General features: G+C 45.4%; 2 protein-coding genes across 4 annotated transcripts in view; one reads left to right on the top strand and one right to left on the bottom strand.

The window, feature by feature from the left end:
- SLC25A26 (solute carrier family 25 member 26) overlaps nt 1–16,244 on the top strand; it is an 85,477-nt gene extending 69,233 nt beyond the window's left edge. For 2 of the 3 annotated variants that reach the window (XM_032121343.1, XM_032121342.1), the window contains 3 exons: nt 7,003–7,067; nt 8,481–8,554; nt 13,538–16,244. In XM_032121343.1, coding sequence (XP_031977234.1) covers nt 7,003–7,067; nt 8,481–8,554; nt 13,538–13,634 — 236 coding nt within the window. In that variant the 3' untranslated portion in view covers nt 13,635–16,244. The remainder of the gene's footprint in view (nt 1–7,002; nt 7,068–8,480; nt 8,555–13,537) is intronic. The other variant, XM_032121344.1, reaches the window with a different exon arrangement.
- A 2,471-nt stretch (nt 16,245–18,715) lies between these two features.
- Nucleotides 18,716–22,761, bottom strand: part of LRIG1 (leucine rich repeats and immunoglobulin like domains 1) — a 90,195-nt gene continuing 86,149 nt past the window's right edge. The window contains exons 17-20 of the mRNA XM_032121345.1: nt 22,560–22,682; nt 21,830–21,976; nt 20,413–20,721; nt 18,716–20,183 (exon numbers count right to left, since the gene is read on the bottom strand). Of these exons, the coding sequence (XP_031977236.1) occupies nt 19,951–20,183; nt 20,413–20,721; nt 21,830–21,976; nt 22,560–22,682 (812 nt within the window). The 3' untranslated portion in view covers nt 18,716–19,950. The remainder of the gene's footprint in view (nt 20,184–20,412; nt 20,722–21,829; nt 21,977–22,559; nt 22,683–22,761) is intronic.

Below are 22,761 nucleotides of genomic sequence, written 5' to 3'. Positions count from 1 at the left end.
TCTTTGATAGCTTACAAAATCAGAGTCATTACACTGTATGTAGTTTTTTAAAAATAAGTTCTGTTAGGGGAAATGAAGTATTAATAGCAGCAGAATTCCAGCAGAGACTGAGGCTTCATTTTGAAGGGCACAGAAACTGCACAGCTGAGGGGAGGCAGTGTGGCTGTTGCTGCACAGAGTTAAGTAGATTGGGTGTGTGAGCAGTGAGGGAATGGTTTAGGTAGAACTGATTCCATTTTGGGGCCGAGAGAATATTTTAGGTGACCTCTTGTGGTCTTGTCCAGCTGTATTTTTTCTGTTTATGTTGATGGGAAGGGAGTTTTATTCTGCTTAAGATCCTGCTGTTGGATTTTACACTGACTTCATCAGTCAGTGCAAACAAAATAAGAGCAAATGAAGCAGATCTTTCATTTTTCTTTTGAAACAAATCAAGCTAACAGACTAAAAATGCTTTAAAATTCAATCTGTATGTCTGCAGGTGTGATGGGGATCATTACCTCTGTTGATTTCTTTACAGTTAGATTGATACAAAAACTGCGTTCAGGCATGTTCAGAGAGCTGGAAAGGTTATCTGATTTACCCAAGGCCTTGCAGAGTAATTTCCTGAGGTCCAATTTGGTGTCTTAGCTGGAAATTTAGCCCAGTGCCTCCAATACCTTCTCTGTATGTCCTAATTCTGACCAGTTGTGCTTGGACTTGCTACTATTTAATGGATGTTCAGCACTGTCTGCTCCTTTTCTAGCAGAAATCTTGCAGAAGGAGCGTCCAGAGGCACAGCTGTGCATGGACATGTGCTCACTGTCCTTTGGCACACACTGGGGACACCAACACTTGGTGTTGGAGGAGACACTAGGTCCTGGAGCAGCACAGAGACTTCCAGGTCCATGTGGTGGTAGATGAGACACTTGGCCTGGTTGCCTTCCTAGGCTCTATTCCCCAAGCACGAATCTTTGAAGAGCTGGAGTCGCAATTTGTAGATCATGTTGTAATTGGTGAGGATGAATATTCTCTGAATTATCCTTTCTTCAGCCTGGTTTTTCTTCTCTGTGCTTTGTCTCCCTATTCTTTCCTTTTCACCAGCAGTATTGTAATCTTCCTTTCTCATGTGTCCTTTGACGACCTGCTTCAAAGCTTAGGAGGTTGAACTCTTTTTGGATCAGAACCTTCCCTTCTGTCTCCATTGCCTCCCCCTGAGGTATGGAACAAGCTGGCTCTGATATTGATCTATTCTGGTACCACATCCATTCTATTTCACTGAAAATATTTAGCCTTTTTGCTGAGGGGAGGCAGTGGAACAATAATTTTCTGCATTCTGAACAATGGATTCCAGAGTTAAAAATTATTGACTACCTACATGTAGCTTCAGATGAGGGAAGAAAAAGCCAACCAAACTCTTTATCCCTTTCTTTCCATCCCAAAACAAAAAAATTAAAACCCCATCAGTTCGCTGGGAATAAAACAAGGTGGATGTGTGCATAGAAGTGATTTAAAATCACTGTGTTATAAACCTTAAAAGGCAAATGTTATCCAAAAAACAACCTTTGCACACAGATACGCTGCCAAAAGCCACCATGGTGGTGGTGGGACGGTGAAATCATACAGACAGGCTTTTCTCCTGTGTTCTTTGCTTGAATTCAATACTTTCTAAAAATATGTTAGAGGTCCTGAGGGGCAGGGTAATAAGCTGAAAGAAACTGAAAAAAAGTCCTGTTTAGCTTCCCTTTATGGCACACACACATGTGTGTGTCTGTATGAGTTGGTTATAACTATTTGGTGAAGACAGAACCAAGAGCAACAATCTGTTGAATTGCATCCCCAGTGCCTGTGAAATGGCAGCAGTTTCAGCCAAAGTGCTGCAAGAGGCCCAACGCTGCCGTATTGAGCCCTCATATGTAAGATAGATGTATGTGATCCATGGGCTTTTAATGGAAATATAATAGGCATGAACATAAATATTAGAGATTTGGAATCCTCTCTGACTCATCTGTTAATAATTTAATCCCTCAGTGCCTTGTCCAGCTTTATCATCATCTTTGGTGTCTTAACAGAGATGTTTGGAGCAGCCAGGGAGTGGGAAAAGGTGATACCTGAGCAGTCAGTGGGGAAGAACCCAAGGGTAGATCTAAAAGAGATTTTAAGCCTGAGGTTGTGTTTTAACCAAACCTTGCCTCGTGTCCGAACTGTTTGGGCACCACCCCAGATCTGGGCAGGGTATGGAGGCAGAGGAGGGAAGCATGTCCCCATACAGGCATGGTTCTGGTTTCACCCCATGCTCAAGTGTTCTCTGGATTTAGACTGCCTGGCTGGACTACCCCAGCCCTGCAGTGTACCAAGGCAGACTATCCCAGGAGAGCTTCTGTGTGGGTTTCCTGTGTTCTCCATGGAAGTAGGTCAGTGGCAAGGAAATCCTGCCATTGGGTATTAGCTGTTGGGAAAGAAGAATACTGCCGTGGAGCAGCAAGGTGATCCCCAGCTTGTCAAAGAACCTAATGTCCATTTAATGTGACTGAAAATTGCCCCTGTTAAGCTGCCTTCTTTGTCACTGCCCTAAGAAAAAGTGTGGCTTAACATTAATAATTAATGCTGTGTGGTGACAAAGTCACCACGAATGGAGGTGCAAGTCCAGTGAGTCATAATGCACTAACGAGAGCTTTTTGCACATTAACAGGGAGGATTTCCCATCACTTTTGTTTTGATCTAATCAGCTCTGACAAGATTACACACTGTGTCTAAAAGCCTCTTTAACTCTATAGCTCTGAATAAATTTTTGAGTAGTTCTCAAGATTTCCCTGCAGAGTCTGCTTGGAACATGCTCCTAACCCTGAATTGGTTAAATCTCTGGAGGGTGCAGTGCTTTGTCTTGGTATTTCTGCTGAAATCCAAAGACGTTCTCAGATCACTTCGCTCTACTTTAGGCAGGTGGTGTTCCCACGCTGATAAAGGGCCAGAATAACTTCCTTTTAAAAAAATTTAACATGGTATCAGTAAAATAAAAGTTCAAATAAGAACTTATTGATTGAAGAGTTCTGAAAAAGACCATTTGTGAACTTGGAAATCAGTCAGTGTAAGAGGATGCTGTGAGGTTTAGCATTGGACCTGAGCCACTCAGTTTTTCAACCTGGAAATTGGGATGTGATCCTGAATCGGTCCTGGGTAATCTCCAGATGTCAGTACAGAAAGTAATAATGAAGAAAGCCAATAGTACAGTTCCACTGGAATTTTTTTTCTTTTCCTAAGATGAACTAATTCCAACAAGGAACAAATTGCTGTCTCTTGAAGTGAGCTTGACCTACAGAACAGGACTGGTATTGCAGAATAGAAAGCGGGGGTCTGGCCGTATGACAGGAACTCAGAATCAGGGAGAACCCCTGTAATGGCCAGAAGGATTCCCTGGACCCTTGTGAAAAGGGGAGGAGAAGTTAAAATGGTACAGAAAAGCAAGATGCCAAAACTGAAGGAGAACTTGTCTTCCTCCCTTCATAGGATCTTATTTGAGGATTGTGTACCTTTTCCTGTAGCAGCAAATTCTACAGGCTGCGAGAGCCTAGGGTTATGAATTGTTCCCAGGTGAAGTATTTCACTCTGCTCTGATGCTTTTAGTTGTATATGACAGCTAAAATGGTAGAAAGTACCAGCAGCAACCATGGGGAATATCTTAAGTCTTCAAGTCTTTTTATTCTTATTGCCAAATAAAGGTAAATCATTTTCTGCAGATGTCTGTCACCAGCACTTCCATCAAGGACTGGTCACTGGGAAAGTGTGAGTAGCAGGGGGATTTTCTGTTTAACATCCTGACTTGGTAAAGTTTGGCTGCTCAGCTGATGTGTGAATGTACAGTGACCATTGTAACTTCTTGGGAGATGGGTGATGAATTTTCTACTACTGCACGAAGGTTTATTTTCCCAATAGAGGAATTTGTCACTCTGCTAGAAGTACTAAAGAGCCAAGAGCCTTCTCCCATGTGAAAATCCATCTTTATGCATGTTTGCTGAGCCCAAGTCATCCCCAGATCTGTCTAGGGCAAGGGAGAAAGGAGCCTTCTCCAAGACTGAGTTGGTGAATGAGCCTGGACACAGACTGCCTGCAAAGGTTCCTTTTTCTCCATCAGCTCTGCAGAGAAACCAGGATGATTTAGGAGTGGGAGTCTGGATGTGTTTGGGCCTTTCTTGTCCACCTGATACTCTGATGCTTTTCCTGGTTGCTGATTAGTGGAGCAGACTCCAGCCTCATGTGGCAGTTCTTGGTGAGTTCAGTGAGAGCAGGAATTGAATGATTTATTTAATAAATAAGTGATTTAAAGATCCATTGGGCCCTGTGGTGTATTAGTGCACTGCACAGCCCTCCTATTTTCAATGAACAGACAGTTTGCATCTGTTGTATCAATCTGGTGATTGGAAGCAGTCAAGTTTTAAGTTCCTTTATCCTGTTCCTGGGTACCTCTGTACTAAGCTTTAAGAGGTCACTGTAAAATTATCTTGAAGATTTAGAGTTAAGGCTGGAGAATATTCATTTTGTCAGACTCTGTCTTCAATAAAAAGCAGTCCCCAGCAAATGCTAGCTTTAATCTCATGTTTTTGTCAAGCATATACAAACTTGCTTTTAATTTAGCCGCTATTCTGCTGCTTGTTGTGCTTATGAAGCATTTTATTGTTGCTGTTGCCATTCTGAATTGATTGGTAAATCTGTACCAAATACTTCCCAGTGATGAAAAAAGAAACACTGAAATTCAGTAACAAAAGAGTAGGGAAGATCCAGATGTCAGCTGGGGAAAAAATGAAAACCAATCAGCCTTGATTAAACTTTTCAGATAAGAATTTGGGAACATCATGCCAGGATAAATTGTGTTTGTTCTAATCACTCTTATCAGCCAAGACTGAAGCTGCTGCCAATAAGAAACTCTCAGGAATAAATGCATAAAAAAAGTTACAGAGATCTGATAAGGGACATAAGTTAGTCTGACTAAAGTGTTGCCATCAGAGCTGGGTGATGCTTTGTGATTTTTTTGCTTGACACAGGCCTGACAGCCATGTGGTTCACTGTTTAATTTTAGCTTGGTCTGTGGGCAAAGGAAGGGCTTCTACATCCAGACTTGTAAAGCCACTATTTTCCATGGAGATTATTTTTTACCATTCTAAAAATACATTGCTGACATGAGTACCAAAGTTTCTATCCAGACCATTCTCTCAAAGCCTTTTGGTCACTTACGCAAAAACTGGCTCACAATAAAAGGATTTTCTGACCTTAAAGAAGGTCCAAGAATTGACTGGAATTTAGTTTAACTTGCTCATAGTTTCTGCTTTGACTTCTTGAATACAGCCCATTTTTTCTGCTTTTTAGTGAGGTATCACTGCTAGAAAGCTTCCGGCATAGTGAACCACATGGGCCAACCTAATGGGAGTGGAAGCTGCTCCTAAACCAGGCATTTGGGCTGTTCACTAACTCAGCTTTCCTGCTATTCTTGTTTGAGATCCAGGGGACTGCACATGTGCCTTACTGCATCTCCTGAACTGTCATGGGACATTCCTTAATGAACTGTAAGAAGTCAAGTAGGGTGCCAGCTGGCCCAGCCTCCTCCGTCGGAAAACAGAGGTTTAATATGTTCAAGTTAAGGTGGTTGAGAGAGAGAGATGCAGGTAAAAACACAAGCCAGCAGGGAAAATGGATTTTTTATTACTTTACAGATTTTAGAAGAAATGTTTTTTCCCCCCTCTCCCATCCCAAGAAAAGAGAGATCAATTTTTCTACATTCCATAAAACTTGGAACAGAAAACAGATTATTTTTGGCTTATTCCCTGGGTACTGTGTAGGCTTCAGTCTTTGGAGTCACTTTGTTCCCAGCTGTAGCAGATACAGGATTTATACAAGCTCCAGAGGAAAAAAAAAATTAGGAGGAAGAAGAAAGATTTCAGAACTAGTCTCTTGCTCTCTTTTCTCCCCCCTTTCTTCCCCTTTCATTCTTCACTTACTGCTGCTCCTGCATTTCACAAGTTTCCTTCACTTTGGCTCTTCCTCAGCATGAATTACTCCTTTGAAATATTTTGAACAGAGGAGGGAAAGATTAGAGTTGATTTTAGGATGGGGAAATAAGGCAAAGGGAATAAAATCCTGGGAGGAAAAGCAGCAAAGCTGGTCCCTAGATAGCACAAGAGGCCAGGCTGTAGTCACAGGGTTAAAATACAGAGCCAGACACACACATGTTTGGGGATGAGACATGCAGATGGATAAGCTGAAGATTTCTGGCTTTCAGGAGGAAAGTCACAGCTGAGCTGGCTGTGGCAAGTGACAGTAATGAGCTCCAAGGGTGAAGTTTGGGAGTGAGTAGAGAATAAAAATGCCCCTGAGAGTAAGATGGCACTTGTGGCAGCAGACTTCTGACAGTTTTCTAAGACCCTTGGGCAGCTTCACATTGTTGTTATCCAAAGTGGAGCTGATTTAATCTGTTGGAGATGAGCTCCATCCCAAACACTGACTTGTCTTTTTTCTTTGAAACAGTCCCAGATCCAGTTTGTGTCTATCTACTGAGGAGCCCAAGCATATGTGTTTCAGATACAGAACATGTTTCTATCTTTCTAGCATTTACATGGTCAGACTTTAATTCTCTAGGCAGAACACAGTGTGACTGGTTTATTTTCCCATCTCTGCAAATGAGTAAGCAGTTTCTTCCTTCCAAACTTGCTGTAGATGTTGGAAGTGGAATCTGTTATCCTTGCAACCTTCATATGTTCGTATATGTACAGAGTCCAGAACAAAAAGACAGTAATGCCCCTGGGGATGTTTGGATTTACAGTTAACCAGCAGAGAGCTGTTTTCTAAAGTCAATACACAGTAACAAGGTCTGTGTACAGACCTTGGACAGACGTACCTGGGCTCTGACGTGAGGGAACGTGCTGTGGGCATTAATAACAGAGCAGTGTTGACCACAGCCCTGGGAATTATAGGCAGTGTGGCATTTATATTCACACAACAATGTCTCACTTGTGCTTGGTATTTTAATTTTCTCAGGTGGATTTGCAGCTGCAGTCACCACACCTCTCGACGTAGCAAAGACGAGAATTATGTTGGCAAAGGTAAGAGTGAACGAGGCCACCAGACAGGCTGGTGAATGGCCTGGGTATTCCAGGGTTTCTGTAGGGTCGTTACAGACTGAAATCCAGCACCTATTAATAATCATTTCTGGTCTTGTCCTCGAAGGCAGGAGTAGATGTGAACAGGCACTGCATGCAGAACTAATGAAATTGTTGTGTTCCTTTCCTTGAATGCTCCTCTCTGGTCCTTTCCCAAAGGAGCTGTCTGAAACAGACTTGGGCTTGTGCTCAGCTTTCAGAATCTCATGCAGTGTCTTTAGGAGAAAAGCCTTGCAGAGTCAGACACCCAAAGTTAAATTGCCCATCAGGGATTTATTCAGCTGTTGTTTTGAAAATTCAGAGTGTGTGTATGTCTTTTCTGAGGAGGGCTTGGTACTGGGTTTTCTGTCCTAAAAAGTTAAGCTACAGAGATTGTGATGGGGGGTTGGCAGAAGGAAGATTGCTTATAAGATCAGTGAGTTTAGTAAGTTTAGAAATTGCTACTGAGTCTGATGTTCCCATCATCATCTCATTGACCCAGAGCAGAGCTGACAGCCACAGAGCTAAGAGCCCTTGGCAGGTGGATGTTCCTAAAGCCTTTCTCCCAGCCCTGAAGAGAGCTGTTGTGTTGGTGAAGGATGGGCATTGTGAAGTTTCTGTGGGTGTTTTTCACCCTGTTGCTCTGGTCTCTCAATTTGGGGTGTTTCTTGTTGATAATGTGCACCTCCCCAGCTGAGTCACATCTATGCTCACCATGTTGCTGTGTTGTGTATCTGTCATTGCTGGCTTGTGCCTGCTGCAGCTTCTTTGTCTTTGGATAGTGTCAGTGATAAACCTGTAAGAACTGGGTTTCATTTATCTCTGCCTCTCTCCTGAGCAACCAGGTAAAGAAATGAGGATGCTCTGAGGTGTTCTGGGACCATTCCATTTATATTAGTCATCTCACATTAACTAGGTCACACATGGAATTTAATTGTCTCTAGTCCTGCTGTTTGTCCTCTGTTTTGCACTCAAGACAATTTTCACATGCATTTCACTACTCAGGGGTTTTTTTGGTTCTTTTAAATCTAAAGGAGCAGCAAAGTCACTTGTTGGTGCTTCAAGACTGTATTTTTATTCATATCTTACTGCAGAATCAGCTGCTGGATGTAGAGCTGAGTGTAGTGCAGAAGGGACCGGGTGTCCAGTTCTGAACTAACCAGCTCTGTGACCTTGATTGTTTTGTTCTTCTGTGCCTCTGTTTCACTTTGTGTCCTTTATTTCATTCCTGGAGACGAGGAGCTTTTGCCTGTGCCTGGGGTAAGGAGGTCGTTAGGATGTCTAATTCCTGTCATGTAGCACTAACCAGGGACAGGTGCTCAGTAAATAACTAAACCTCTGCCAACAGTTCCCAATCTCTCTCTCCCTGTGGTGCAGGCTGGTTCCAGCAATGCCAGTGGGAATGTTCTGGCTGCCCTTGGTGGCATCTGGAGGACACAAGGCCTGTCAGGGTAAGGACATGCTGCACCTCAGGGGTTGTGTGTCTGTGTGTTAGGGGGTGTGAGAGGATGGGATGGGATCTGTTTATATTTAAATACTGGCATACAGAAAAGCCTTTTGATTGCTGTACACCTGGACAGGGAGCAACAGTCAGGTAGCCAAGAACAAGTTCCTCAGGGAGGTTGAGTGTCCTCACTTTAGCACTGGCTGGGGGCAGTGTCCAGGGAAGAGCACAGAAAAGGGGCATTGTTGGGAATGTATCCAACCTCTAAGCCTAGCTCCAGGTGTCAGAGGCGAGGGTGGCTTTGTGTTAATAACCCATGATGGACTTTTCCCTGTGAATGTGTGCGTTTGTGATTTGTATCCATTTAAATTCAGGCACATCTCGTTGCAGCGAAGACAACAGTTTTATTTGAGGGGTGTGAATCACCTCTCCTGAGGTGTTGGGAAAGGCCAGCATAGAATCCACATGCCCCTTATGGACAGTTTTTCCTCCTCCTGGCAATTTCTTTAGATTTGAAAGCACCAGCAAGGTCTCCTCTGTTACTTTCAATTGTCCATTCTTGCTGCGAAGTGCAAAGTGAGCAGGCAATGCCAGCGTGGGGAAAAGCTGAAGCAGATGGAGGGAGCCGTGTGCTCCCTGACTTGTGCTTTGAACCTCCTGTTAGGTCTGGCCTTGAGCACGTGGCCCCAGATTTTTGCAGTGTGGAACGCATTGCAAAAGCACAAGTTTTCTGAGCTAGGCTTGAGTACAAAGAGTAGGTCTGAGCAGCCACAGATCAGCTCTCCAGGGCTTTCCTGCTGTAGCCAGAGTGTAGGAATGTTCTGGGCTTTCCTCTGACCGGCTGTGGAAGTCTGGGGTGATGTCCATCCAGTCTCTTAAGTGCCTCACTTTGTCCAGTCCTGAGACAGAGAATTGCTCTCCTGACCTTGGAGCAGTGTAGGAATACAGAGTCTTCTGCTAGTGTTTCTACAACATTTTGAGGTGTCAAAATTATTATTTTTACTGACACTGCTTCACTTACACTACCTTGTCCTCTTTGAGTGTGTGTCTTATACCAGTAGTTGGCCTCTGAAAGTGAATATATGTCTTAACTTCTCCAGTCCATGAAGTTCAGCCTGTGCTTCCTTCAGCAGGGCTCATGTCTCACCTGCCTTTGGCCTGGAAGAGAAATGAATGGGGTTTTTTGAAGCTTGGGGCTTTTCCCTGTAATTTTCCCTAGGTTTTTAACCCGCTCACTCTTTCAGGGCACTGTTTTAACCTTTGTTGCCTGAAGCATTGTGCACATCGCAGCTTTGCGGGGGACAGCTTTCTCAGAACATCTGATCTCTGCTTGCCTGGCTAATAAAAGTTCAACCCTCTTTCTACACATGTGGGAAATAATTCAAAACAAATTGCAGGAAGTTCCTGAACACCGATTCCAGGAAGGTATCCAGCTGTCCCCCCCGGCAACACTCAGGGATGGGCTGTCTCAGGTTTGCCTCTTGGAGGGGATGAGGTGATGTGGCAGCGGATGAGTTTGGGGTCCTACATGGCTTGGTGGACTCTAAGGCATGTTTTGAAAGGGACTGGAAGAAGTGAGGCCATGTCGGCTGCTGGTGGAAGTTGAGCTCTGAAGGGTGTGAAGAGGCCTGGATTTGACTGAGAAAACCTGCCCCGTACCCCAGCCAACAGCAGAAAGTAAAAATGTATATTTGTGTTCTTTTCAGGGTGGTTCAGCAGTGCCCTTTTCTAAACAACCCAGAATTAAACTCTGCCCAAAGATAGTACCAGTGGACTAGGACCAAAGGGAACACAATTCAGTTGAAATCAAAACAATAAGAGATCTGGAGAAAAAGTAACATGTAAAGGAGGCCAAGCTGCGTCAGCTGCAAGGAAAAGGAAGAAAGTCTTGGGAAAAATAAATGCAGAGGCTGTCATGCCTGCTGCCAATTATAAATCTATTAATCAAAACCAATAAAAATGTCGGGCTTTTTTGGCCAGTTGCAACATGACATGATTTATGGCTCCTCTAATAAATCTCGTACTTGAAGAGGAGGAATTCTGATGGCAGAAAGACACATTGCTTATTGCCACCTTATTAAAACCAGAGCACAGGGCTCAGCTTCCTGGTCTGCACCTAGTAAATCCCTCTGCTTCATGCCAAGAAATTCCACATCCATTTCTGTCCAGGGAGAGCCAGGACTGTGATAGGGGTTAGGATAGCAATGGAGTGAGTGGATCTGTGCACCTCTTTGCTCTTGCCAGAGGGGTAGAGGAATCATTCACAGGAAAGGAAGTTTGCATCTTGTCTGACAGCTTTTCACACAAGGAGATGGTGTTTTAAAGCCATGGATGAAGCTTCCCAATTCATTGGTGAGAAACACAAGGATTATTGGAGTGGTAATGCTGGTGAGGCGGCCTCTGTGGAGCTGGGGATGGAGCTGGTGGTTTTGCACCAGGTGTCCTGTCCTCCCATGAGCTTTGTGGTTGGAGTGAAGTTGGCACGTGTGAGGTACCGATTTAATAATCCCTCAACATCGTTTAGTTTTATTTGTTGAAGTGTGAGTTATGAATCTCGATTTCAATGGAAAAGTACCAGAAGGGCACATGCCTCGGCAGTAACAGCACATGCACAGAGAAAGGCTCTGTTACTGGGCTACCCCCTCGAGGGGAGGAGAGCAGCTCTGCCTCTGAGCAGAGAAAATTGTCTTCAGGGAATACAGAAGGGCCCTATCTCTGGGGGAATTTTGCCAGGCAGCCAACCAGGGGGGAGAAAGCCTCCACCACCAGCCTGCAAATTACACCCCGAGAGGCGAGGTAACCCTGTTGTGGGGTGAGACTCTCCGGACTGTCCACTAATCTCCTGTGAATGGGAAAACCATGGGAGGAGCTGTGGGATATAAAAACCATTATGAACAGCGTCACTTCGGCTCATTGTGTGCCATTTATCGGCTGCCCGAGGCCTCCCCGAGGAGCCCCGTGCCTGGCGCTGCTGCGGGCCCAGCCCTGTCCTCGCTCTCCTGCCCGGCCTCTGCTCGCCCCGCTCGGCGGCCCCGCTCAGCCTGCTCGCCCCTCGGTCCCTGCTGCCCGCTGAACCCGAGCCATGCTGCTCCTCACAGCCAGCCCTGCTGGCTGCTGTGCAGAGCACAAGCTGCCCACAGAGAGAGCTGGGTGCAGAGCTGGGTGCAGAGCTGGGTGCAGAGCTGTGGCCAGAGGAGAGCAGCAGTTTGTGTCAGTATGGCCACCTCATTGGTCCAGAGGGTACTTCTTAGGTTACACGGTGCTTTTTTCAGCACTGGCCCCTCTGTGCTGTGTCCAGGCCCTGCATTGCCTTACCATCTTTCCCTGAGAAGTGGTGGAATCAGCAAGCTTGGAAGTGTTGTAAAAGTGTGTAACTGTGGTGCTTGGGAACGTGGGTTAGGGGTGGGCTTGGCAGTGCTGGGTTATTTTGGGCTTGTCTTTTTTCAACCTAAATGATTCAATGATCCAAAGTCTAACTGCAGGGGTCCTGTTAGTCTCCTGTTAGGAACTGAGGAGTGGCAGAGTGCCAGGTGAAATCTCCAGAGAGCAAATCCAACTAGACAGCAGACCTCTACCCACCAGAGTGGTTTCTGATGGGGCCAGCAGAAATAAACCCAATTTATCTCATCTGCTGATGGGCGCAGGCATGGCCCAGCAGAGAGCAGTTCAGATCAGACCTGCCACAGAGCTCTGCTCTTCGGATTTGGGACCTGCCTGCAGCTGTTCAGCTCTGCCCTCATGCAGAAAGGGAGCCCATGGGGAAAGTGTGGAGAGGCCACGGGTGGCAGGTGGGAACAGGAACTGGGAGAAGCAGGGCCAGGATTCTTGGAAGTGATGGTTGGTAATAGGGGTTGCCAGGGATGCAGCTTCTGGGTTAACTCAGTTATGGGCCCCTGTTTGTGTAATAGCTGTGTCTCGAGTGGGCTGTTCTGGAAACGAATATCTGCCCCTGCTCCCGTAATGAGGCTCCCTAATTCGGCAGGAGAGGGATGGTGTGTGCTGCTCCCTAGGATTTGCCCTACCAGTGCTCTGTCCATACATGCCTTGTACAAATTACTCTGTTTTAAAGCTGTCATTATGGTAATAGACCCAATTGCTGTCTAGTAAAGCCATAAAATGTTTCCATCTGCCTGTGTGCTCCAGGCTCCTTTGCAGAGCTCATTATTGTCAGAGGTTTCCCTGTGCAGCAGGAGCAGGGAGCTCCTGAGCAGCCAGGTCTCACCAGGAATTACACCATGTCCCACTGTGGGCACGCTCTTAGCAAGGACCATGCAGTGTTTGGAAAAGCCAGGGACAGGATCCCTGTGGACCTCAGCCAGGCCGAGGGTGATAGATCTGGAAGGAGGTGGGATGCCAGATGGATTCAAGCCTAATGTTTAATCCTTGCTTGCCACAAAGGAAGCCTGTAATCCTCTGGGAGGATACACTGGCCTGTCCTGAAGATGTTAAACCAACTGTGAGTTTAGATGTGTCAAGCAATTGGCTTTGCACAAGTTTCCTGTTAATTTCAAAGAACTATGAAGATCAGGCACCTAAAAAAGGTGAAGGTGCCATAAATTGAATATTTCTTCTCCTTCACGGCTATTGCGTGTTGCTGGGAATGAGCCACTGCAGTGAGCAGGGCTGTCTCTGCAAGGGGGAGCCCCTGACACAGAGGGGCTGGTGGGGGCAGTGGAGGACAGGATGTTCCCACCTGCAGACGGGATGTTCCCAGTCTGCAGCTCTTTGTGGGCATGTGTCCGAGCTCCCCTTTCCAGTGGCCCATAATAGCCTCCTGCCTTTTCCTTCTGCACCTGAGGAGTGTGGAGAGGGCTTAAAAATCACAAGCTTTGGGAGTGCTGTGTTGGGGAAGCCCAGACGGATTCCTTCAGTGAGCAGTGGGGTGGGATTTAAGAAACCAGCAAGAGAGAGTTTTTCTTGGCTTTGTCTTCCGAAGCCCCTGCATCTGCTCCCGGTTCGTCCTCTTAAACTGCTTTTCCTTTGCCTTCAGCTTGTTCGCAGGTGTTGTCCCACGGATGGCAGCCATCAGCCTGGGAGGCTTCATCTTCCTGGGGACATATGAGAAGACTCGGCAGCTGCTGCTCTGAGCCAGCCCGGCCGCTCCTGCGGGGGGAGAAGCCGGAGAAGCCGCCGAGGCAGAGGAGGAGTCGGGCTGGGAGCAGAGCCTTCCTCCGGCACCCCTCACAGCAGCTGTCCTGCAGGCTGAGAGCCACTCTCCCTGCTAGAGAAAACTAAATCCTCCAATAATCCAGCTTCCCAAACATGAAATTTTCCTGCATGGAAAGTGGGTGAGGTCATTGTGAAGAGTTGTGCCAAAAAAGTAATGTTTGGGGGGTAAACAGCTAATTACGGTGGCTGCGAAAGGCGTTATTAGAACTCCTGCAGGGAAAGTGTTTTGGAAAGCTCTGGCTCGGGGGCTGTGGGGAGGCTGAAATAAAGCAAGTTTTCATCGTTCAGTGGCACCTGCCTCGTAACAGGGGAGGGGAAGGGGCCGATAGAGTTACAGCCTGCTGCCCTCCAACAGCACCGAAAGGATTCTGGCTTGGGAGAGCTCTTTGTAAAAGACAATAATCCATTTGTTTCTGATTTGAGCTGTATTTGTGGAAGTTTATATTCCTGTTTATACGTACAGGTGCTCAGCAAGCATTCCTGTGAGGAAGCCAACGCAGCTTTATTAATCACACTCACATTTCTCCAGTAAAAGCATGGGCTTGTATTATTTTACAGCAGTGCTTGTGCAAAGACATGGAGCTCTGCCTTCTTTTGGTCTTCATCCCTCAGCTGCTGAAGCAGCGGGAGGATGGAAGTGCTGAAGCACGGGAGGGAGGCTGGGAGGGTAAGGCAGGGAGAACATCGGAGTTCTGCCGATGTAAGGGTGGATCCTGAGGGCTCTCAGGGGGCTGCTGGCAGGCAGAGCAAAATTCTGGTGCTGTTCTTGTGTAGGAAACAGAAGCTGCAGCAGTCAAAACGGTGCGGGGAGTGTGAGGAGACCTTATTGCAATTACGCGAAATTATCACCAGAGTCGGTGCTGGCGGTCAGGTTTACAGCACCAGCTTGGCTGAGTGGTGGTTGAGGAGGTTTAGCTGTGGAGGGTGTTTCTGAGGGCAGGCAAAGCCAAGGGACTGTGGTGGGTGATGGGTTCCTGCATGGCCGTGGGTTGGGCCATGATACTGGGCAGTTCCTCATGACTGAGCCATGCCAGGTCACTGGTTCTGGTGGCACCGTGCATGCTCCGTGCTCGCTCCGTCCCCGTCATCCCAACGCTGATGTACTGGGGATGATGTGCTGCCCTAGGGTGCTGTAATTTAACTGTGAGGCTGTTCCCCTCATGAGGACGATGTGCAGGTGTTCAGAGTCTGGAGGGAGGGAGAACAAATGCCAGACCAGGTTAATGTACTGACCAGGGGACACAAGTGACACCAGAGCCCCTGCCCAGAGCACCAACAGCCCAGGCTGGATGTTTTGTTACACAAATGACAAGTAGTAAGACTTTGTAGAGGCCAAAACTTAGAAAATAATTGGCAGACAAGTAAAACATAGAGAACAAAGGACATAATTCTTAAAAATAATCTTCAGTTAAAATTGGGAATTCAGCCAAGTCCTGTCTTGGCTGGTTGGTAGTGCTACTCGTTACCATGGCTTGCTGTAGAGGTTGTCTCTTTTATGACATTCTATACATGTATCCTGTATATATGTATCAGATCCAATTTTAGGGGCTGGGAGGGAGGAAGATTTATTACTCTGTCTCAAAAGTCTATCACATTTTCTGTTTAAGCTCTTTAAGCATGGTGAGGGGGTTAGCACTACAGTTGATGCATTTAATTACTTGAGCTGTAAATAATCATCTTTATGTCATTGGGTCCAAATGGTGCATTTTTTGTTTTTATTTAATGTTGCAGAATCAGTTTTTGTCATCACCTCAGGCCCTAGCCTCTTAAAGCCTCTCTCAATTTTAAAAAATTTTAACTCCTACATATGTTAAGGAACTTTGAGTATTCTCAGACAACCTGTTTTATACCCAAAGTGATAATTTCGAGGGGGAAATAGTTTTAATTTTTAAAAAATATACAGAAACTGAATTGAGATTTTTAGTTAAAGCAAGAATTCAGGCTTATCTCCAAAGCTGCCTCTGGAATTTCCATCCAGGGTGGGGTTGGGGTTTGGGAACACCAGAGGTGTTCACAACTGCTGCTGAGTCTGGTGCTGTCCTGGCCGTGTTTTTACTTGCACACATGCTCACTCCCCCAACTGTTCTGTTCGCACTGCCAAGACAGGGGGACTTGCCAGATACTAAAGCAAGCTGATACATTGGAAATGTATTTCTTATGAGTTCTGTATTGTATTTTCCAATCCAGTCCCAAATTCCACCCCATCCACATGCCAGGCTGTCAGAGCCTCATGCTGTTCCCCAGGATCTCATGGCCCAATTTCAAGAGCAGGTACTTTGGCAGTTAATCTCCATTTCCATAAGAGAAAGACAGAAAAGAGTTATAGCAATGGATTAGAATTTTATTTAATTTTCAACTGAAACTCCCAAAAGCTCACTCTCAACAAATCAGCCGTAATATTATAAATGAACCTTTATTAAAGACACTTCAATGCCATTTGTTAGACACTTCAATATCTTACATGTTTTTCAATGTACAACATTGTACCAAATTTTCTAATAAATAAATAAATTTGTACACAAAAGTAATACTTCCTCTTTCACATTGCCTCTTAGAAGCAGCAAATTCACATATTTAGTGGAAGTCATAACATTAGGCAGTTAACTTTATTCAGAAACATTATTTTCAATGTTAACATGGCAAATATGCTTTGTATCCACACTGGTGATGACACTGCCGCCAGCAAAACGAGCCCATTGAATCATTCCCGTCTTCCCTGTGTCCCTGGTTCCACGAGTCGGTTCTGGAGCACTTTTCCCTTTAGTGAAGGGAAAACTGTGCTCAGTTTATAATTTTCTAACATCCATTTCCTTTGCTTTGAATAAACTTGGCACTCAACATAATTCACCACCTGTCTCAAAGTGCAAATGTGTCAATAGTCAGGGACTGGGACAGACAGGTACTGGCTGAATTATGCCTGGCTTCATCCAGGGGCAGCTGCTGCTCCCTGACCCTGAGGGCCTGAGGTCCTTCCCTCACAGGAGCTGGTGGCTCTTCAAGCTAAGGCTGGGTATGACCACCTTGTAATAAAACCAAGGGGCAGCTTGCAGCCACTCCCTGAAACCCCATAGGTGCAGTAGCACTGGAGCAGGTCCCTAAGTAATGGATCTAAAGTGAGCATGAAGTGTTTCTGCCCTTATCTCTGCTGCTTGTTCTGAACAGCAGTCCTGGCAAAGGTGGATTCCCAGACTCAGCCTCAGTGGAACTGGTATTTGAGTTGCTCCATAGGAAAAAAGTGACAACCCCCCTGTGATAAACCTGCCCCAAAGTAGTCATCACCAGAGTTAGCAACCTCATGTTAGCAGAACTCAAATCATCCATCCACAGGTACCAACAAACACCACCGGAAAGCAGCCTTTCTATAAATAAAAAGCATCATTGTGAAGTCAGAAGTGACAAAGATCTGTTTGACTGAGGTGGGCATTTCTTTATTACCTGCCCCCTCCCATTAATGGACAAGCTTAAAAGACCACATAAAAACATTTGGGACATTTCCATTTAAAAGTCTGTTTCAACCATGAATCCACAGTTTTCCTTATAAAACAAGTGTATTTCTAACTAGCCCAGAATTGCTACACAAGGCAGTGTAACTCACTTGAAGGTAGTATTTTCATATAGAGAGTCTGGCTGTTCAACTACATAGTGTAATATTATGTTGCAAGGAAAAAAAAAGTATTGGATGAATTAATGATACAGCTGTCCCCTTAGGAGTGCAGTTTGGTTTTGTTGTCAAAACAGCTCTATGGTTTCAAACCCCCCCAGAACAGATGTTTTTTGGGAGTGAAAATGCATTATACTGGCATGGGTTATTTATTCTAGGCAGGGCAAGGCTGGATCATTGCACACACCTCAGACAGGTGGAGCTGGGTCCCTTCGGAAGGGGAAGGGCCTGTGGTGAGGGCTGTGGTGCCCAGTGCTGTGCCAGCACACATGGAAGGTAACACCTCCTATGATGATATGTTTGAAAGGTGCACTGTTATGAGACCACCCCTGGTTTACTGCTCAAGTTATTTATTTTGGTAACTGCTTCCCAGTCATAACAGCCTTTTCCTCTGGTTGTTTTGGGGCTCTGTACTGTTGCCGAGTTACTTAGTGCCTCCTGTGTGGTCCACTCTAAAGTCTCACACAGTCACAGTTCAAATAGTAATTTTTACAAAGTTTTGAAAAATAATAGAATTTAAGTTCTTCCACCAACAGGAAAATATCAGGTTGCTATGTCATTGCTCACTGCTTTTTTTTCTTTATAAATTTCATTTGACACAGTTGAACCTCTCTGTTATTAAATGTGTTAAGTACAATAAATTTCCAAGGGGAAAGAAATTTGTGCTAAGTAATGCAATTGAATCACAGAATGTCTTGGGTTGGAAGGGACAGAATCACAGAATTAACTAGGCTGGAAAAGACCTTTGAGATTATCAAGTCCAACCTATGACCTAACACCGCCTTATCATCTAAACCATGGCACTAAGTGCCAGATCCAGTCTCTTTTTAAACACCTCCAGGGACAGTGACTCCATCACCTCCCTAGGCAGCCCATTCCAATGCCCACTCTGTGAAGAATTTTTTCCTAATGTCCAGCCTAATTTCCCCTGGCACAGCTTAAGGCTGTGTCCTCTTGTCCTGTCAGTAGTTGCCTGGGAGAAGGGACCAACCCCCACCTGGCTATATCTTCCTTTGAGGGAGTTGTACAGAGTGATAAGGTCACCTCTGAGCTCCTTTTTTCCAGGCTAAACAACCCCAGATCCCTCAGCTGCTCCTCACAGGATTTGTGTTCCAAGCCCTTCACCAGCCTTGTTGCCCTCCTCTGGATGCATTCAAGCATCTCAACCTCCTTCCTAAACTGAGGGGCCCAGAATTGGACACAGCACTCAAGGTGAGGCCTCAGCAGTGCTGAGTACAGGGGAAGAATCACTTCCCTGGTCCTGCTGGCCACACTATTCCTGATCCAGGCCAGGTGCCATTGGCCTTCTTGGCCACCTGGGCACACTGCTGGCTCATGTTCAGCTGCTGCCAAGTCAGTACCCCCAGGTCCCTTTCTGCCTGGTCCCTGTCCAGCTGGTCTGTCCCCACCTGTAGTGCTGCAGGGGTTTGTTGTAGCTGAAGTGTAGGACCCAGCACTTGGACTTGTTAAACCTCATATTGTTGGATTTAGCCCATTTATCCAGCCTGTCCTGACCTTAAAGGTGATCTTGTTCCAGGCCCCTGCCATGGGCCAGGAGACCTTTCATTAGTCCAGGTTGCTCAGAGGTCCCTCCAACCTGAACACCTACAGGGATGGGACATCCACAGCTTCTCTGGCAACCTGTACCAGTATCTCACCACCCTCACAGGGAAGAATTTCAATTTCTTCCATATCTAACTTAAATTTTCCCCCTTTCAGTTTGAACTCATTACTCCTTGTCTCGTCACTACAGCCCTCCTTATATTGAGGGCACCAGAACTGTGTGCAGAACTCCAGGTGGAGTCTCACCTGAGTGGAGCAGAGGAGGAGGATCTTCTGCCCACAATGCTCTGGATGCAGCCCAGGACACGGGTGGATTTCTGGGCTGTGAGCACACATGGCAAAGGCATGTCCAGCCTCTGATCCACCAACACACCCAGGTCCCTCTCCACAGGGCTGCTCCTGGTCACTGCTCCACCCAAGCAGTACCTGGGATTAACCCAACCCCGGTGTACATGGTGTAAAGGAACTTCCACTGAAAAGAGGACAATCCCTTTAGAACGGTCTGGCTTTTAAAAGTTATGCTTATGCATTTAAGGCACCAGAATTATTTCTCTCACAAAGTTTAACAGCAACCTGATACTGAAAACAATATTGCCAAAATTGTAAAATTTCACTCAGTTTTCCATGCACTAAAGATTAAAATAGCCTCTGTAAAAGATATATATTTTTTTATATATATTTATATATGAAAACTCTTATGTACAATTGTATCAAATACTTTTCTCTTTACACAATAATCCCTTGCATTTATGTGCTTCATATGCAAGTTGACTTTTGAACACTTCATACTTCTCAGGGAAGTTTTAAACTATGTACAATCAGATGACGCTCGAACAGGAGTTTGTTCCCCATACAAGCTTGTTTCTCATACCTCAGTTGGTTGCCTTTGCCAGGCCATCAGTTCGAGATTCGAGGTAGAAGTAAGTAGCCTATATACTCTGTGCAAAAAAAAAAAATTTAAAAAGTAATAGTGTGTTTGTTAATTTGCACATGGCAGTCAGTGTGTGCTCTCAGTCCAGAGACCTGTTGGGTAGCTTGGGCTCGTGACCAGAGTTGAAGGGCTGGGCTGCGGTGCCACTGGGCAGGAGAGCCTGCTCCACTTCTGCTTCCCTCTGCAGATCCAGTAGTGCTGGGGACATTTCGGGAAGCACATTCAGTTGTTTTAATGACCCTCCTGCTGGTGAAGCTCTCACCAAATTAAGGTTGTTAAGCTCTGAAGGCTTTGCTGCTGCTTGTGAAGAGCCTGCAAAACCCCAAAGGATCAGCATGGTTAGGTGATGCTCAGCCTGCTATCTTCCATGACCCTGGAGGTCTTTCCCAAGCTTAATGATTCTATTCTGTGCTCAAACCAACCCCACCGCTGCCATCCATGCCTGTGAGCTAGTTGAAAAGGCTGAGGGGAGCACATGGGGCTGTACCACAACCCCGATGGAGCCCCTGGGGATCAAAGGTGACCCCAAGGAAGGACGTACCGTGCGTGTCTGCGAGCAGCGCGCTGGCCATGCCCTCTGGCCTTATCCTGTCGTGGTTGCTGGGGTAGAGGGTCCCGTCTGTTTCCACCCTCTTGCCACTGGCAATCCCATTGCAGGGCTGAGCGTGAAGAAGGCTGGTGCCTGCACCCCTCTTCCTATGGCGCTCCTTACTGCTCAGTGCATTGGGGTGAGTGTTTTCCACAGTCTTTAGGCTCTCAGAGTAGCACTCGGAGTCCCTGGGGTAGATGTGGACGTTCATGCTGTCCGTGCTGCTGCTGCACTCTGTGCACACCACGGGCAGCCCATAGCCTTTGGGGGACGAAGGGAAAATCAACAAAGGAGGATGAGCAGCTGGAAGTGGTCAGCACTGGAGCACACAAATCATGGAAGGAAAGGGCAATTCTGTGTAGTTCAGGGGGGAATCTCTCATTAAATAATGTGGACACTTCGTGATTTTACACAGGGCTACTACACACCCAGTTTTCAGAACTCTGTAGCCACCATCACTAAAGGTAGTTCCAATCAATAGCTTTAGTTAGGGATTCTTTTTCACTCCAAAGAAGTTGTAACTTTCTTTTTTTTTTAATAAACTATGCATTTATTTCCTTTTCCAGACTTTCTAATCAGGGTAGAAATGCAAAGTGGAACTCTCCTGTAGCTGCTTTAAAATACCAAGTTACCTTTCTTATTTTTGTACTGCTGCTTTACAAGGGATCACCATCAGCTCACACTGTTATCTCAAGATACATTATTACTGGTAGTGGGAACAACAGATGAGCAGAATTCAAAGCAGCAGGAGTTTCTAATGTTGAAAGTTAATTTCCTTAGTGCACTCAACAACTTTCCATTATTAAACTTTACATTAGTTTCTTCTAGAGGGAAATTTGTTTCATTGACTGGTTTTCTGTGGCTTTTACAATACAATGTTAGAACAGAAAGCACATCCTAAAAATAGAAAAGTATGCGTGTAACACTGTAAAAATTGGCAAAGAGCAGAGGCAGGTGTAGTGCCCAAAACAAATTTTAAATTTTTAAAATAAATAAATAAAAAAGCTGAGCTTTGAAGTCAACAACCCTTTTAAAAGAGCATGAAAAAATTTAACACCTTCAGTTTTGAAAGTGCTCTCATATTCTAGGAATATCTCAAATCAAAATTCCCATCAGCCAGCTGGACAGAATGGCAGTCAGGAGCTTTACTCTGCCTCTTTCTGACAGTTCCTCAAATTCCAACTATCCACGCTTGAGAGAGGATCAAAGCAAGCAGGAGAAAGTAAATTTTCTGTGCTTGCACCTGATAATCATTCTGTGCTTTTTTTTCTCTGAAGGTAACAATTTCTTGTGTTAATGCTGTCTGACTTGGAGGGCTTTGTGATCTGTACAAACACGAAATGCCTTCCCAGATTAATGGGTTTTGTACCTGTCTTATCTGGAACAAGCATTCCATCAGTCATGTCCTCAGTTTTCCAAGTGTCTTTATTATAGCTGACACACAGCTTGGGCTGTCTACAACCTACAGCAGGAGCTTCAACATCTGGACACCTTCCAGCGTCAGTCTGACACATACCTGTAACAAACAAGCCATCTGGTTAAAGATCACAGCCCTCTGCTCACACTTAGGTGACTTGTTGGTCTTATTTCTACTGGAAAAATGGAGAAAAAATAGCAATGGAGAGAATAGATAATTTTCAGCTAACATTTAACAGAATAAATGCTGCACAGTCTCAGGAGCATCTTAGTTCAGAACTCTGAACTTCTCCTTCCTAATGTGCTGTGTTTAAATAGTGTAAAACCCCAACATTTAATTTCAAAGCCTGAAGGCAGGGACAGGCAATGCTAATGCATTTTCTAGTATAACTATGTGTAACTCTGCTGCCAAAAAAAGAATCCAAAATTAGCAAAAAACCAGTCCTTGGGGCCTGACTGAGCAGTTTCTGAGGCAGTCAGCTTGTGGGAACACTTACTTCTGGGAGAGGAGAGCTCTGTGAAGTCAAACACAGATCCCTGCTCTGCATAAATGCAGGAGTTACATTATGAAGATCTCTGATAACTCAGAACAAACACAAACACAGAAGTACTCTGGGCTGTGATTTCTACCTCCCATATCAAGTTCAGATCCAGCATTACAGAATGATTAAACCATTTCTCACCATTGCTGTCAATGTGTCCTTTGGGCTGCTGGGTATCCACTCCAATGGCCACTTCCTGCCTCTCCGAGAGAGTTCCTTGGGAGGACAAGTAGCTTGGCACGTCAGGAGGCACAATAGTCTCATCTAGAGCAATGGGAGCAAGGAAACCTCAGTTCCCAGCAGGATTTTCAAAGTAAATTCACATTTTCAAGGGGGATTTGGG

Source organism: Corvus moneduloides, chromosome 11 (assembly GCF_009650955.1).
Source record: "Corvus moneduloides isolate bCorMon1 chromosome 11, bCorMon1.pri, whole genome shotgun sequence".
In the NCBI taxonomy this organism is placed as follows: domain Eukaryota; kingdom Metazoa; phylum Chordata; class Aves; order Passeriformes; family Corvidae; genus Corvus; species Corvus moneduloides.
This window is presented reverse-complemented; position numbering and strand designations above follow the sequence as displayed.